Source organism: Salarias fasciatus, chromosome 13, assembly GCF_902148845.1.
Source record: "Salarias fasciatus chromosome 13, fSalaFa1.1, whole genome shotgun sequence".
Classification (NCBI taxonomy): domain Eukaryota; kingdom Metazoa; phylum Chordata; class Actinopteri; order Blenniiformes; family Blenniidae; genus Salarias; species Salarias fasciatus.
The window spans coordinates 7,552,391-7,570,341 of NC_043757.1; the positions used below are offsets into that span (position 1 = coordinate 7,552,391).

At 45.8% G+C, this 17,951-nt stretch overlaps 2 protein-coding genes across 2 annotated transcripts in view; one reads left to right on the top strand and one right to left on the bottom strand.

Annotated features, from left to right (window-relative positions):
- Window positions 1–10,395, bottom strand: part of LOC115399547 (B-cell linker protein-like) — a 32,822-nt gene extending 22,427 nt beyond the window's left edge. Inside the window, exons 1-2 of the mRNA XM_030106974.1 lie at window positions 10,231–10,395; window positions 10,000–10,062 (exon numbers count right to left, since the gene is read on the bottom strand). Of these exons, the coding sequence (XP_029962834.1) occupies window positions 10,000–10,062; window positions 10,231–10,299 (132 nt within the window). The 5' untranslated portion in view covers window positions 10,300–10,395. The remainder of the gene's footprint in view (window positions 1–9,999; window positions 10,063–10,230) is intronic.
- A 4,697-nt stretch (window positions 10,396–15,092) lies between these two features.
- LOC115399244 (DNA nucleotidylexotransferase-like) overlaps window positions 15,093–17,951 on the top strand; it is a 65,092-nt gene continuing 62,233 nt past the window's right edge. The window contains exon 1 of the mRNA XM_030106524.1: window positions 15,093–15,286. Within this exon, the coding sequence (XP_029962384.1) occupies window positions 15,093–15,286 (194 nt within the window). The remainder of the gene's footprint in view (window positions 15,287–17,951) is intronic.

Consider the following 17,951-nt stretch of genomic DNA (forward strand, 5'->3'; position numbering starts at 1 on the left):
AAAAAACCTGAAGGCCCACGGGCTGTCAGCAGCTGTAGCAGCTGCAGGCTGGAGTGGGAAGTGTGTGTTGTGTCAGTGGTTCTCAGTTTCAGTGAGGAGTCGATGTCCACCGGAGTTGTTTCTATCAATGGGTGGGGGTGGGGGTGGGGGGGCTTCTGACACATACATATGTTAATGCTTTTCACTGAAATGAGTTTCGCTTCACGACCGGCAGCCCAGCCCGGCGGCTGCACGGCCATTGAATTACCTTTGGTTCCTTCACGGTGGCTGCACAGGGCCTGTCACCGAGCGGGGGACTTTCCACATGCCCGCAAATCTGCTCCAGATGTTCCTCTATTACAGACATGACAAGCTAATTCAGATGTTTTGACTGGAACTACCTCCTGATCCGCGCTCCTTCTAATCCCATATATATTTCACACATCCGTCTTTGCCAAGCCCAGATCATATATTTCTGGATGATGCTGTAGATGTTTGATTCCAACAACAAAGAGAACATGTGACACATGGATCTGTGTGTGCGCAGTGCTCAGTAATGCTGATGTGACGTGTGGAGCCTGAACGCGACCGGCTCGCACGGCGGCTCGTCACAGGGATGGGCGCCGACGGCTCCTCTGATCTGCTACATCTCTCTTTTAACCCGTCTACCTGTGTGAGCCGACGAAGCATCAAAAAGACGGAGATTACCTTCATCTGCACGTTCACGCCCATCCGCCACACACACAGAATTAGACTGTAGCTGTTTTTTTTTTTTTTCTGTGAACAGTGAAGAGTGAGCAGAGAGACGGCGCGTTTCATTTCTGCCTATTTGAGGATGTCGTGACCTCTGCTCCGTGTTCTGTCTCAGCATTACATGAATATGTAAAGTAAGCCAGAGGCGACGCTCACTCGACGGATGACATTCAGAGCCCAGAGTGCAGACCTCCCCGCCCCGAGACGCCCGCCGAGCTCCTCATGACTCAAACGCAGCCGAGACCAACATTTTCTCCTCACTCTTCCAGCACATTGAGCAGTGATGGGCGCTCTGAATCCAGGCTGCAGAAAAACATTGTTACATGTGTGAGAAGGACTCCCCTAATGTGCCTTCATGGTGTTGATGCTGGGACACTACCATTTTAAAGATCCAGACATATTTAAAACTGATTTAGGACAGCTTTTTTTGGTAACTTCCTCATTTGTTCATCTTTTTTTTTCTCTTTCAAGTTCTCGGCAATAAACGAAGCCCGGAATAAAAGGTTGTGCGACATGTTGAAATCGGTGCTATGTAGGATTTTTATCAATTATGACAAAGACAGCAGTTCTTCGTTAAACACTTCCCTCTTTTTTTCCCTACATTATCATGTGTAAATGGAAAAAAACTGTTTTCTAATGACTTTCTAGTAATAAACTTTTGTTGCGAAATTATACTGAATGTTGTGTTTAAGGTTAAGCTACTCACTACACCTTGCTGTGGCACATAATGGAATTGTAAGTCTTGAAATTCATTCAGATTATTTTTTTCAACTGAATTCGAACATAATTCAGTTGTAAGAGTTGCAGAAATGTTTTCCCCATCTTAATAGTTGAGTAAAAATTCAAACATATGCGCAGTGGAGGGTTTTATACCACACCTGCACAGTTGGGTCCTTGATCACTACAATGAAGTGACTGAGGGTACAGTAAATCCTCCAAATCACTGTTTCTGTGAAAAAAAAAAGGAAGTGACATTTCACTGACAGTGGCATTTTCAGCCTAGTCAAAAATAGACGAGGAACTGGATATTTCCAATGAGCAACAGCACTCGAGAGGCACCACCTGCAAAAATCCAGCTTTCTGTACGGGACGTTCAACATGAGACCTTTTCCAAACTGACATCTGTCTTTACGGCGGCGACTCTTTGAAGCTGAAGGGGTCCAACCATGAATCATAAATGAGGATGCAGATTTCAGATTAAATATTAACGGTATAATTCGCATGATGAAGACGAGGTGCAAGGACACACAAGGACAGGGAGATGAATCGAGCTGGCCTCGCCTCGCGCTGACCCCCTCATCCATCAGCTCGCGCACGCCAGCCAGCCGCTTTATTATGAAGACCTGACGAATCCACAGCTCTGCCTCCACAAGGGCGCGAATGTCCAGATTTACTGAGACTAAAGAACCTTTAGGGCCTGTTGACACTGCAGTGCTGCTCGGAGTCTCTGGAAAAGCAGCTTTTGGGAAACGGCTCCCAAGGTAGAACTTTTTGAAAACACGCTGTGGTGTAAACAGGCGAAGGCGAGACTTTCTGGAAACTCTCCGTCCACAGCGGAGAGTCACCTGTCACAGCGTCCGATTGGTCATCTGTCCAGATGAATGTCCGTGCACTCACCTTTGTTAATGTTTATTGTGTGATATTCTTTGCACACGTGTGTGTGTGATCTCTTTACAAACACAACTCGCAGGCTATCATGCTGACTGCTTCATTTTCAGTGTTTCTGTCATTGAAAACATTTCAGTTTGGAATGACAAAAACAAATATCGTTTTCAGGACATTGCTCAATAAAAGTGAAATGCTCCTGATCCAAAAACAGGCTTTTTTTTTTTTTTTTTTTTTAATTGAATGACTGTTACGCCATACCGGGCGACGTCACGGGCCTCGATTGTAATATATTCATAAGGGCTATTGGGCCCCACCCTGGAGCCAGGCCTGGGGTTGGGGCTCGCAAGCGAGCGCCTGGTGGCCGGGCCTTTGCCCACGGGGCCCGGCCGGGCTCAGCCCGAAGGGGCGACGTGGGCCGACCCTCCGGTGGACCCACCACCCGCCGAGGGAATCGTAGGGGCTGGGTGCAATGTGGATTGGGTGGCAGCCGACGGCAGGGTGCCCGGCGACCCGATCCTCAGACACAGAGACTAGCTCTAGGGACATGGAATGTCACCTCGTTGGGGGGGAAGGAGCCCGAGCTTGTAAGAGAGGTTGAGAGATACCGGCTAGATATAGTCGGGCTCACCTCCACACATAGCCTGGGCTCTGGAACCCAACCTCTCGAGAAGGGCTGGACTCTCCACTTCTCTGGCGTTGCCCGCGGTGAGAGGCGGCGGGCTGGTGTGGGCTTGCTTATAGCCCCGCAGCTCAGCCGCCATGTGTTGGAGTTCACCCCAGTGAACGAGAGGGTCGTATCCTTGCGCCTTCGGGTCGGGGATAGGTGCCTCACTGTTGTTTCGGCTTATGGGCCGAACAGCAGTGCAGAGTACCCGGCCTTCTTGGAGTCCCTGGGAGGGGTGCTAGACAGTGCTCCGACTGGGGACTCCATTGTTCTACTGGGGGACTTCAACGCCCACGTGGGCAGCGACAGTGAGACCTGGAAGGGGGTGATTGGATCGCATGACCTCTCTGATCTGAACCCGAGTGGTGTTCTGTTATTGGACTTCTGTGCTAGTCACAGTTTGTCCATAACGAACACCATGTTCGAGCACAGGGGTGTCCATAAGTGCACTTGGCACCAGGACACCCTAGGGCGGAGGTCGATGATCGACTTTGTTGTCGTGTCATCTGACCTTCGGCCGCGTGTTTTGGACACTCGGGCGAAGAGAGGAGCAGAGCTGTCGACCGATCACCACCTGGTGGTGAGTTGGATTCGCTGGCGGAGGAGAAAACCGGACAGACTTGGCAGACCCAAACGTGTTGTGAGGGTCTGTTGGGAACGTCTGGTGGAACCCTCTGTCAGCATGGTTTTCAACTCCCACCTCCGGGAGAGCTTCTCTCATGTCCCGAGGGAGGTTGGAGACATTGAGTCCGAGTGGACCATGTTCTCCACCTCCATTGTCGAAGCAGCTGCCCGGAGCTGTGGTCGTAAGGTCTCTGGTGCCTGTCGTGGTGGCAACCCCCGAACCCGGTGGTGGACACCGGAGGTGAGGGCTGCCGTCAAGCTGAAGAAGGAGTCCTATCGAGCCTTGCTGGCTCATGGGACTCCCGAAGCAGCTGACGGGTACCGGCAGGCCAAGCGAACTGCAGCCCGAGCGGTTGTGGAGGCAAAAACTCGGGTCTGGGAGGAGTTCGGGGAGGCCATGGAGGAGGACTATCGGTCAGCCTCGAAGAAATTCTGGCAAACCGTCCGGCGCCTCAGGAGGGGAAAGCAGGTCTCCGCCAACACTGTTTACAGTGGAGGTGGGGAGTTGCTGACCTCAACTGGGGATATCACAGGACGGTGGAAGGAATACTTCGAGGACCTCCTCAATCCCGTCGCCACGTCTTCCGTGGAGGAAGCAGAGGCTGAGGTCTCAGAGGTGGACTCGTCCATCACCCAAGCTGAAGTCACCGAGGTGGTTGGTAAGCTTCTCGGTGGCAAGGCACCGGGGGTGGATGAGATTCGCCCTGAGTACCTCAAGTCTCTGGATGTGCAGGGACTGTCTTGGTTGACACGTCTCTGCAACATCGCGTGGCAGTCGGGGACAGTGCCTCTGGATTGGCAGACCGGGGTGGTGGTCCCCCTGTTTAAAAAGGGGGACCGGAGGGTGTGCTCCAACTATAGGGGGATCACACTCCTCAGCCTCCCCGGGAAAGTCTATTCCAGGGTACTGGAGAGGAGGATCCGACCGATAGTCGAACCTCGGATTCAGGAGGAACAATGCGGTTTTCGTCCTGGTCGTGGAACAGTGGACCAGCTCTATACCCTCCATAGGGTGCTCGAGGGTTCATGGGAGTTTGCCCAACCAGTCCACATGTGTTTTGTGGACTTGGAGAAGGCATTCGACCGTGTCCCTCGTGGTGTCTTGTGGGGGGTGCTCCGGGAATACGGAGTCCGGGGCCCCCTGTTAAGGGCCGTCCGTTCTTTGTATGACCGGAGTAGGAGTCTGGTCCGCATTGCCGGCAGTAAGTCGGACCTGTTCCCGGTGCATGTTGGACTCCGGCAGGGCTGCCCTTTGTCACCGGTTCTGTTCATCATTTTTATGGACAGAATTTCTAGGTGCAGCCAGGGGCCGGAGGGGGTCCGGTTCGGGGACCACAGGATTTCATCTCTGCTTTTTGCAGATGATGTTGTCCTGTTGGCTTCATCGAACCAGGACCTACAGCATGCACTGGGGCGGTTCGCAGCCGAGTGTGAAGCGACAGGAATGAGGATCAGCACCTCCAAATCCGAGGCCATGGTCCTCGGCCGGAACAAGGTGGCTTGCCCTCTCCAGGTAGGTAGAGAGACCCTAGCCCAGGTGGAGGAGTTTAAGTATCTTGGGGTCTTGTTCACGAGTGGGGGACGGATGGAGCGTGAGATTGACAGGCGGATCGGTGCAGCGGCTGCCGTGATGCAGTCGTTGTATCGGTCCGTCGTGGTGAAGAAGGAGCTGAGCCGAAAGGCGAAGCTCTCGATTTACCGGTCAATCTACGTTCCCACCCTCACCTATGGTCATGAACTTTGGGTCATGACCGAAAGGACAAGATCCCGGATACAAGCGGCCGAAATGAGCTTCCTCCGTAGGGTGGCTGGGCGCTCCCTTAGAGATAGGGTGAGGAGCTCAGTCACCAGGGAGGAGCTCAGAGTAGAGCCGCTTCTCCTCCACATCGAGAGGGGCCAGCTGAGGTGGCTCGGGCATCTGTTCAGGATGCCTCCTGGACGCCTCCCTGGGGAGGTTTTCCGGGCATGTCCCACCGGGAGGAGACCCCGGGGAAGACCCAGGACACGCTGGAGAGACTATGTCTCTCGGCTGGCCTGGGAACGCCTTGGGATCCTCCCGGAAGAGCTGGAGGAAGTGTCTGGGGACAGGGAAGTCTGGGCATCCCTGCTGAGACTGCTGCCCCCGCGACCCGGCCCCGGATAAGCGGCTGAAGATGGATGGATGGATGGATGAATGACTGTTACGTCAATGAGGCCTTAGTTGCACATTGATCATGGTTGAACTTGTCAGTATAACCGAGACAGGATCGTGTTAATCTGTTTGCTTTTTCAATACAATAGTCTTTAAATATACGGTTTTAATAGAAATTATCTTCAAATATCTGAATTTTATTACAGGACTTCATAGAACTTTTTCAAATTGACCTCTATAATATGATTAATGATATGTCAGGATTTTAAAGTTAGTCAACACCATCAACATCCAAAAATGACCAAATCAGCTGTTACAGTCAGGATTGTCTACGAGAGCTGATTTCATGAATTTGTGTTACTTACAAGTGAATCACATTCAGTTATTTAATATATGTCCAAAAAATATCACACGCTTGATACTGAACTGAAATGTGTGACAGGTTCTCATCCAGTCATTGACAAGTAAAGTGAGCATGAGTCAAATAATCTGTAACTTCTGTAAAATGCAGGACAACGAATAATAAAAGCCTGCTTATTACAGCCGTGATTTTCAAGTGCTATTTAAAACAAATTTAGCCACAGGTCTCTGAAACTGTTAAACACGCAAATGTTGAATTTCATACATGTTGTGTTGGAATATTGAGCAGATCAGCTGTGATCAGTCAGAGGGGTTTTGGTGTATTTGTGAGTCCTCTCACCTAAAAAGTGAGCATATTTCCCTGGTTGGAGTCCTGGTTGGTGGATTTTCACCTAGAATAGAAGTGACTATCTGTCACTCTGTGTTTGCTCTGTGATGGACTGCTCATGTGTCACACACGAATCCTGCCAGTGGATGTATCTAACATATCATTTTCCAACCTTCAGTGCGTATTTACACTGAATACCATGGTGATTTTGAACAACTTAACCAATGTGAAAACTTCTCCTCATCTGGATCATTCAAGGCCATGCAATATGTTTTGCGACCTGAAAGCTGATCAGTCTGAAATCCAATTGAAATTCAAAGATATTCTTGTGATTTGTGTGTGAAATGTCTATATAATCCATGTCAAAGCACCTGAACTCGTCCCAGGAATCACTTCCAAAACACAGAAAATGTGAGATCTTATTGAACTTTGAACCTGTTGGCCAATTATCACACTGAATATGAAATAACTCTTTAAAAATGCAGAGTTAACATCCACTAAAGTGACTGTTGTAAATTAAAAGCTTCATCTAATAAATTGTTGAGATAGATTTTTGGATGAAGCCCAAACCACCTAAAATATCTGTAAGACTCTGAATATCTGCACACTTTGTATCAAAATGCTTTTCTCTCCCTCGAGCGGAACTACTAGCATCAAACTCTGCAAACAGAAATGTAAGCTGAGCGCTGCAGGCTGCTTCAGCTGTGAGCAGGCACTCCGTACAAACCTCGGGTTTATGTGGAGCTCGATGAAACTCTGCCGTGTCTGCAGCTGGACCTGCAGATGTTGAGTCCATTGGTCAACATACATGCGTTTTCAAAATCTAGGCTCAAATCTGCCGTCCTGAACTGGAATCAGGGTTGGTGGATAATGAATATTCAGATTCCTGCTGCCATTTAAAGCAGGGAAGTGTTTAAAAGTGGCCACTTAAAGGATGCAGAAGGTCTTATTCAAGCAATCTCAAGACCCTCTAAACACTAAACCAGGGAGATGTAAACCCACACTTCTGCTATTCGCTGCATAAAAACCTCTTTAAAGAGATTTCTTCCTCATGTAACCCCTTGTTGTTATTGAAAGATATTTTAAGACTTCCTGAAGTCAGTTAAACCAACCAATATGTGTCTTTTATATGCAATGAAATAAGTGTAGTGCTGTTTCAAATCACCCATATTTTATCAGTTATGGCCCACAAATTTCCCAGGATGACGTTATTCTCAACGAATTTCTGTGCAATGTAGATTCTTCTGAGATAGATGACTACCATCATAAAATATTACAAAGATCTCAAACAGCCTTTTTTTTAGACAAGTTCATGTTGCACAAAATAGGAGTAAAAGTTACTAAATCTGTTTGGCTGATCAACAAAGAGGCTGACTTATTTACATTTCCTCACTGCAAAAGTGGTGCATGTGTGTCTACACCTGTCCGCCTGTCAAGTCGATATCTCACGCGTTTGGTGACGCGGCTACAAAGATTCGTAAAAACTCTGGAGTTCAAACCAAGGTGTGGCGGTTTTGGGTCGATTTCAACACACTATACAAGTGATATCCATCCATCCTTTTTCTACTGCTTATCCGGGACTGGGTCGCGGGGGCAGCAGTCTAAGCAGAGATGCAGACTTCCCTGTCCCCAGACACTTCCTCCAGCTCTTCCGGGAGGATCCCAAGGCGTTCCCAGGCCAGCCGGGAGACATAGTCTCTCCAGCGAGTCCTAGGTCTTCCCCGGGGTCTCCTCCTGGTGGGACATGCCCGGAACACCTCCCCAGGGAGGTGTCCAGGAGGCTCTGAACCCCTCCTTGGTGACTGAGCTCCTCACCCTATCTCTTTAAGAGAGCGCCCAGCCACCCTACGGAGGAAGCTCATTTCAGCCAGTTGTATCCGGGATCTTACCCTTTCGGTCATGACCAAAGCTCATGACCATAGGTGAGGGTGGGAACGTAGATTGACCGGTAAATCGAGAGCTTTGCCTTTCGGCTCAGCTCCTTCTTCACCAGAACGGACCGATACAACGACTGCATGCCTGCAGCCGCTGCACCGATCCACCTGTCGATCTCACGCTCCATCCGTCCCCCACTTGTGAACAAGACCCCAAGATACTTAAACTCCTCCACTGGAGCCAGAGTCTCTCCACTGTCCTGGAGAGGGCAGGCCACCTTCTTCCAGTTAAGGACCATGGCCTCGGATTTGGAGGTGCTGATCCTCATCTCATCCCCATTGTTTCACAATCGGCTGCAAACCCCCCCCCAGTGCATGCTGCAGGTCTGCGGATATGAAACCCTGTGGCTACCAAACCGGACCCCCTCCAGCCCCCAGCTGCACCTAGAAATGTCCATAAAAATGAGGAACAGAACCGATGACAAAGGGCAGCCCTGCCGGAGTCCAACATGCACCGGGAACAGGTCCGACTTACTTACTGACTTAAGTTGGACCTCAAGTACCAGTACAATGATTTTGACACAAATACTCAATTTAAAAACAAATAAGGAAAAATTAATTAGAGCATTAATTTGCTTCGTCTTTCAAAATAGCCAGTGAAGTTAAAAAAAAAGAAAAAATAGCCACAGTTTGAAAGTAAAAACTTCTCTCCAAGATTCTGTTATGACCAAAGCTGAACTGACCTGAGCAGATATGTTTCACATCATGTTTGAGCAGGTTTCATAATCTTACCATATAGTGTCAGCTTCTTTTTTAACTTTTGGTTATTTTTTTTTTTCAACTCTAGTCTCCTTTTATTTTTAGTTTGTTTCATTTGGAATCATTTCAGTGCACAATGTTTTACTGGAACAGGAGGAGGTTGGAGGGTTTTTTTTCAAATGTGAAAATCATGTTTCGAGCATTATTTGCTGTAAATTGAGAGAAAAATGATCAACCAACAGATACAAGAATTTCTTCGAAGTGGTGACTGAGGCCCTGTTTTTTGTTTTGTTCTCCACCTGAGCAGAATCACCTCGGACCTCACTGGGATCGCACACGGAGCCCGGATGACTGACTGACGGTCATATCAAAGCAGAAGTTGTGACAGGATTCTCTGACTTCCATATAAGGCGGGCCTGATGTTTACGCACTCATGGAGTGTGGGAAGTTACGCAAACCGCTGAGTTTTCACCACTCACATCTCACACCCGTGAAACTGTCTTTCAACTCTGGAAATTCTGCAGCGCTGCAGCACGAGTCCACACCGTCAGTGACGCGTTTTGCTTTAATTCAGCCAGGATAAAGAATTTTCAAGCTTCACTTTCATCTAAATGCGACAGGGACAAACTCCTGCATGCGTATGTGACTTGAAGAGAGGAAAGTCTTACAAAATGTTGCTTTTAAAAGGAAAACAAGCACGTAGAGCTCAAGGAAATGTAATTATTGGACTCTTTTTTTTAATTTTTAAGACTGTAATCCCAATATTAATAATTGCTTGGAAGGATTTGTTCATGTTGATGTAATTAAAATAAGGAATTCAGCACAAACAAAACCCTGATATGATCCTCAAAGGATTAGTGGAGAGGATAAAAGAGTAATTTTTTGGAGAATTCAGGTATAAAGAGAGAGAGAAACTCACCAGAAGTCTGTGTCCATTAATTCTCAGTCTGTTCACAACGACTGCACATTCTGGCATTTTATTCTGAGGGGAGAAAACACATTGATTCAGGCGACTGTTCACATGTAAACACACCGACTCACTGGATTCGATCCCTCTCGTGTAGCAGTTACAGAAGCGGTTGTGTGTGTGAGATCACACACACACACAGACAAGCCACAGGGTGAACTCCTGAACTTTCCGAGGACTCACCTTGCACATGAAGAAGGCCACCTGTGCCTGATCCCAGGCCTCGCACTCTTCTCTGGACGGCAGGTTCATCTCTGCCTCGACGGGGAAGCCCTGAGCCTTTTGGATGAACAGTAATGAAGTGACGCGTCTCACACACTGCAGCCACAGCAGGGAGAAGTACACACACACACACACACACACACACACACACACACACACGCGCGCACACACAGACACACACAGTGGCCACCTCGTCAAGACCAACACGCACACATTCTAGGTTCCCTCTCCACCTGCATCCATAAATAAGGCAGTACATTAAAAAAAAAAAAAAAAAGGATTAGTTTGTGCCCGACATCGCCTAAAAAGGGAAGCAGGGACTTCCTCAAAGTGACTCCTTGTTAAAAGCTGAAGGAAGTGTTATAATACCGGGATTCTATTTTCGCCCTGGAGCTCAGGCATGCTTCATTTACCGTCAGACAGAGTGTGTAATTTACTGCACATTTATTTTTATTTCGAGCTATAACCTCATTTGAGTCGAGAGAATATTCCAATTCTCAGTAAGTGGAAAGATTGCTAACAGCTGCACTTCTCAAATGAAAGTCATCAAGAGGGAGTTTGTTCCCCAACTCTTTTTCTTTTTGGAAACTTTCTCTTGGAGTGTTGTTTTGTTTGATAGAGGGGAAGCGACTGTGATCAGACATTTCAAGAACAAGTACACTGAGATTAAGAAGTGTGATAAAATATTCAGATGTTTTTTTTTTTTCTGCAGGCACAGCCCAGAATTTCTATGAATGACTTTATATTACAGCTTTGTCAGTTATTTTAACATTTATGGATGTTTTTACCATGAAAATCAAGTCCTCAAAGAGCAACATTTGTCTGGTCTTACAGATCTATGGTGGCTCAGAAGGATCAGTACAATCCCAAACATGCCTGTTGGTGCGGTGCATGAATTTAATCATGTGAGAAGATGAACCGGACGTAAAGGGAAGAGGTGTCTGTCAACAGTTGTTTTGTTTCCTGATCAAACTGTGTGAAGTGAGTGGCATTAACCTCTGCTGCTGTATCTCGTGTAAGTACACACTGTAAAAAGTTTGAGACAAACTGCTTCACATTTGTGATATTTTTTATTGTTACGATGCAATCTCTGCACTTTTAGGTCAAATTGGACAAACTCACTCGGATTTCTTGTACTGTGAAGTGTTTCAGCACTTTTATATTAACAATATCCAACTCTTCACTAGTTCCACCATCACAGTCTATCGACAATCCAAACATGCAAATCTACAATAATCACTCTAATCTGGACAAATGGAGTGCCTCGCCTCAAGGAAAGAGCCTGCATAAAGTCTGCTGAATAGCATATTTGGACTAGCATATCGCACTTTCAGTTTGGATGCATTTTAAACAACTAAGAATAAGACCACGAGTATTCAAGTGAGAAATCTCAAATGGAAAGAGAAGTGCTTCCGTGTTCACCATGAACTAGGTGGAAGAAGTTATCAGACATACTGAAAAATTTCAATAAATACATCTCAGAATCAATGTTTCTGAAATAATCTTCGAACAAGGTCTGCAAAGAAAAGTCGTGGTGGGCCAGCTGAAGAAATGCATCTTATCATGAAGATGCTGCTGAAAGCTGAGCTGATTTGCTCTTCTATCCATGGACACTTGCACTTATTCTAAGGCTGCATTACATTGTATGTTTGTGCATTCTAGATTTTTAATTTTTTTTTCAAATTCTACATTTAATTGTTTTTGCATTCTTTTTCTTCATCTATTTTCTCTATTTTCTTATTCTTAGTTTTGGGAGACATTTACACAACCATTAGTAGACCTGCTTTTACACAAATACTAAGATTATCAAATGTTACCTGCAGTTTGAAACAAGGGTTTTTACTTTATCAGCTGGTCCAGAAGGTTTTGGTCTTATGCTTGAAGGTAAGTGTGAGATCAGGTGATCCCTGTATGCATTTGCAGTATGACAGTGAGCCCAGCATCCTCTGCCTCTATTATCAGGTGCTCATGCCTTCAGCATGTATTATTTTAGAAATCCAGAGTAAATTCTCATAGAGAGGACAACGCTTGCTCAAGCTTACAAAAATACAGATGGAAGAGACTCCAGAGGAGCTGGATCCTCTTCTTTCTTTTATGTTTTTTTTTTTTTTTAAATTACAATCCTCTGAAAACACCAGAGTGCTTTTGTTACTACCACATTCAAATTTTTGTTTTGTACAATTTGACAAGAAGCACGATGTAACATGTTAAATGAATCTCAGCTAAAAGCAACCCTATAAGTCTTTACATATGAAGTAGAACATGTGACGGCTAAAACCCTTCATGGCTTTAACCTTTAAAATGCAATGCAAATGATCATTCTCGCTCTTACACAAAAGGAAAGGATGACAAAAATGAAAACCCACACACCCACACCCACACACACACACACACACACACACACACACACACACACACACACACACACACACACACTACACACTAGTTTAACAATGACGTGTACCAGCAATTTCTCTTCTCTTTCATGTGAGTGTTCTTGTTGGTGGGTTTATGCTTCAGTTCAGCCTTTGTTAAGAAGAATCCTCAGTCAGAAATATTGATGATACAAAACTGCAGCTCTTTGGATAAACACAGGATAATAAGACTTCCCTTCAGGCTGGAAGATTTATTATTTTCATTTCCACGTTTGATGCTCAGTGGGCTTGCTTTAAAAAATGCAGGAAGTCAAAAAGAGCTGGTGCTTTTGTGACACTTTATATGAACCGACACAAACTGAGTGTTTTCAGCGAGGGCTGAATGCTGCCACTGATTTCAGGCCCCTTCCCCTTCACCACCTTGTGCATCCCTTTATCTCTCTCCGAACGCCTTTAAAAGATGAGCTAACCACAGTTCTAGCTGGACAAATCGCTGAATGAGGCTTGTGTGCTTTAGAAAACCTCAAAATGACCACTGAATTCTGCAGCTTTTATCAGGTTTAAGTTGCTTTACGAGATTTTTTTAAAGTTGTTTAATATTTAACATCTGTTTTTTTTCACTGTTCATTCCTGTGGCAGTAAACAAGCAGTGGGGGAAAAAAAAAATCTGCATCTGTTCTATCCTGAACCATCTAAAGAGAAGCATTGCAGCTCGGTAGGAGCGTTACAGAGTTATTTTTTATTCCCAGGAGTTTGTGAAGATATGAACTGAACCTAACTGAAAACACTTCTCTGAAATGTGAGCGTGGGCATGTTCCTTACTGTAACTCCAGCTTGATTTGCTGTCCTTTGTGATTTTCACACTTTGCGAGGTCATCCCCTGGGCCCAACTGATCCGCCTGCCCGGCTGCATGTTTACCCCCCAGAGGATATCCCTGGTCTTCTGCTGCTGGATAAATTACAAGATAAAAATTATTCTGTTGCTTCCACTTGCAAATCCCATCATGCACAAGCAGAGACTTTTCAGTGTCTGTGATGTCAAATGCTTCACATTTCCGACAGTTTTGTCTTTTTCTTCGTAGCTGCAGCACGAGGCCTCACACAACCGCCTCAGCGGTGATTGTCAGACGATCTCATCACACACCCGAGACCAGGAGGAGAAATAGATGGGCGGCGATCGCACTGATCGGTGCTGGCAGCCTGACGGCCATTTGTCTTCAGGAAGTTAGAATTTCATCGGTCTGTGCTTGGACTGAGGCCAGCGGCCTCACACACACAAACACACACAGCGGAGGGATTGGAGGGGAGGGGGTGGGTGTTGGCGGGGGTCTTAACAGTCAAACAATTAGTGCGGTCTGCCCTGCGACACCCGTTAACCCCCAGAACTCCAAGCTAATGAGAGGCGTGTAATCATTTCAGTCGGGCAGACAGAAGCAAGGTGTGCTTATTAAAGTGAGGACGAGCACAGAGGCCACGGTAATTAGATGTAGAATAATGATTTTACCCTCTTCCCCCCTCTAAATCAACAAATCATTCCTGTTTGGTGTACTGAAGCAGAAGCTTTATTGGAGATAATTACAGCAAAGGCCCATTTAAAGCTTCTCCCTCACACTGGTGACCTCTGGAAAGAGAGGGCTTAAAACAACTTGACGCTCTCGTGCCGCAATTACTTCTGAAACAAAAGAAGAGGATGAACTCATCAGGCTGAATCTATTTTTAGTGTCTCTAAAATGCACGCAGCTAAACTTCGTCGGTTGGCGTCTATAGAACTTGTAACGAGTGTGGGTGAGCTTGTAGACCCCGGAGAGACGGAGGGAAAATGCCCACAAAGACAGTGGATTCGGGCAGAGAGCTAATTAAAGCGGCGGAGCAGATGGTGCAGCCTCGGTCCGGACGTAATGAGACGGTGAGCGGCCAGACCAGCCGGACATGGCGGGACAGCTGCGAGGGGGTTTGAGAGGTGACCGGAATTCAGGCGTGTCCCCCGAGTGACGCTCGGCTCCAGCCGAGCAGGCGGAAAACACAGAAGTGTGAAAAGTTTGGAGCGGGCTTTTGAAGAAGCCACTGAATCAGGCGGTGTTTACCTCCTTCTCCAGAGCGTGTGTTTGCTAAACAACTTTTGGAAGGGAATAATACCACGCCAACAGTGCGCTACTTTCCTTTTTTTTTTTTTTTTTTTCAGTTGTTGTTTTCTCACACATTCTCAATCATTACATCTTGGCAGGTGGTTCTTGGTAAACACCAAATCCTCAGCACCTGTTGGCAGAGGCTTTTCCTGTCTGCCAGCTCTCACCAACCCTGCTCCAACCGACACACTGTTTGGCAAAATAAAAAGGAGTGAGAGCTACCAGTGTGAGATAAACAGCGGCGGGTGTTTTTCATGAATGGAAGTTGAGTTAAAGTTCCACAAAAGCAGAGCCCCAGGTGAAGACGTAGCTTCCAGAAAAGATGCTCCGCGCTCGCGCTGCTCCCGCTATGAGGAAGAAGCCGAGGCCGCAGGCCGGCGGCGTTCCCGGGCGCGAAGAAGTCAGGTTCCAGGGTGTCCGACTGTACCTGGTGGAGAGGAAAATGGGCCGCAGCAGGAGAAGCTTTCTGACCCAGCTGGCCAGGTCGAAGGGCTTCATGGTGGAAGACGTCCTCAGGTTGGGAGAAAGCTCTGCCTTTTTGTTGTTCGCCGACTGAACCGGGCTCGGCTCCTAAAAGCTCCGCTGAATGGGAGAGCACAATGGAGCTGGATGAGGGAGCGTTTTTGCTGTATTTTCGGTGCCAGACTGAGCGGCTTGACCTCGTGGTTTGACTTTCAAGCCCGCCTTGTAATTGCTGTGAAATGGATGGTCAAAATAGTCCAGCAGCCTGGCTCAGAAAATAAATATGAAGATTCACTTTCAAGCCCAAATAAACAGCTATTTCTAATTTTGGGAAGCGGCGCTGTGAATAATGTATTAGAGATTAAACCTGCAGATTCATTTGGTACAGCGGATGTCTGTTTGGTAAAAATACGTTGCTTAGAAAGTAGTCTATTCTTGGTTTGCCTGTTCCACATATTCCAAGGTTTGTCCCAGTTGGCAGAATATAAAATCAGTTTCACAGTTGAAAATCAATTTTACTTTTGTGGAACATGAACTATGTTGCGAAGCTGCTGTCTCTCCTCGGAGTCCACAGCATCCACAGCATGTGCGCTTCAGCATCAGTTAAGTCCGTTGTCATGATGATCACCGGAGGAGAAACCAACATCCTGACAAACTCAGTATCAAATGCGTTTGCTTTATCTCTGAATCAAAAACTGGTTCTTGTGGAGAACCAGTTCCGAGTGTTTTGATTCCTTGGAATCATTTGCCAATATTGCAAATGGTGCCTAGCTTATGTAGGTTTACGCGTGGTGGTCAAACTTTCAAAAGTTTGGTTGCATTTCACGAGAAAGGATGACGACAGGGCAACCTGAAATACTCGCAAAGTGGAAATTTCATCAGAGGGAGGAAATCCAACCAGTATGCAGTACACACACAGAGCATGTCCTCTGCTGCTAATGCTGCAACTAACTAACTAACTAACTAACTAACTAACTAACTAACTAACTAACTAACTAACTAACTAACTAACTAACTAACACTGTCCAGCATGTTAACGACATTTGACTTGCTGTTACTAACAGTAACATTCAGCGAAAGCTGTCTTGTGCTTTTTTTCCAAATGAGAATTAATAAGAAAATCGATAAAGGATCAAATCTTTAAGCAGATTTGAAAAAAATATTATCAATATCCCATCTCGAATTCCCATTCCTAAATAAACATTTTCTTTCCTTTGGATTAAAAGATTGAAAATATAAATATATTTTCTTTCTTCTCCCTTCTAGGCATGGCATGGGCGAGTTTATATCAGGTGTAGAGATGACTTATTATTTCAAAATTTTTGAATTTTTCATTCTGAATTTTGCAAAATTTTGATAATTTTATATATTTTTCGATAAATTTTATTAAAAAACATCATGGATACCATTACCTTATCTGCCACTAGAAGGAGCTGACACAGATCTACATGTTTAAAATAACTAATCATCATTATAAACCAGTTTTTCATCCAGATAACTGTCTTTCCCACAGTGCTGACAGCCAAAGGAAACCTACAGAAAACACAACTGTGTACACATTAAAGCATCCTGGAGAGAACGACACATGAATGACTTTTTAATGAAACTATTCTGAAGCTGCACATCACTTTATTGATTCCTAATTTCCCATTTAATTTCTAGTGGTTATTATTTTATACCACAATCTAGTGTGTACCTATAGTATGAATGTGGACATAAAAAAAGAATTATTCCTTTAACAGACAGCGTTTGGTGCATGGCTGTATTGAAGATACAATCCTCCCTGAGATATTTGCACTCGGCTCACAGTTACATTCGGACTTCTGCTGCGTTTCTAATTGCAGAAAGTATTGTCCTTGCAGGTAATTGGAGAACGACTACAGTCCTGAGAAGAGGTAATTAAGAAAGGTTAGGACATTTATCGTGCCTCTGCCTCACCTCGGTGGATTTCCCCCCCGAGTCGTAACTCACCGCTCCAACACAAATATGTTTAAGTAAAGGACAGAGAGGTTAAGGAACCGTCTCCACTGCCTGGCAGTGAGGAAGCTTCCGAACATTAGAAGAAAGGTAACAAAGCACACACAAAACTTTTTTAATGAGTTTGGCAAAAGTTGGGTTTTTTTTTTTCTTTTTTCGGTTTTTGTCAAGTCGCACTTAAGATGTGATGTTCTGTGTGCTTGTTCTGAGCCACGATGAATCATCTATTGTGCGGTAATTATGGAAACAGCGTGCATTTGTCATTTTCTCCGTCTCTAATTGGAAGTATCTTTTAAATCCCAAACTGTGAGCGCAGCAGAAGGCCCCCGCTTGACACCGACAGCGCTTCAGAGGCGGGACTGTTTGAGGCCGGCGATACTGTTGATGCAACCTATAAAAAAAAAAAAAAAAAAAAAAAAAAAAAATCAACCTTTTTACGATCAGGTGTTGCTGTTTTCAAGACACCTTCAGGTAAAAACTGGTTGAATTTAAGCATATGATTTAACTTCTATCCAAAAAAAAAAAAAAAAAAGAGAGAGAAATGGCACGAACACTGTGTGTGTGCGTGTGTGTGTGTGTGTGTGTGTGTGTGTGAGAGCGTGCCTGCCAGCCGTGCGCCAGCTTGGCCATGGCAGCATTCCCAGAAACACAGCTTGAGCGCTCCTACGGTTACACTTGGCTTGATACAATTGTTTGAAACCACCGTCAGGAAGTGGAGCGTGCCCGCCTCAAACTGACACGA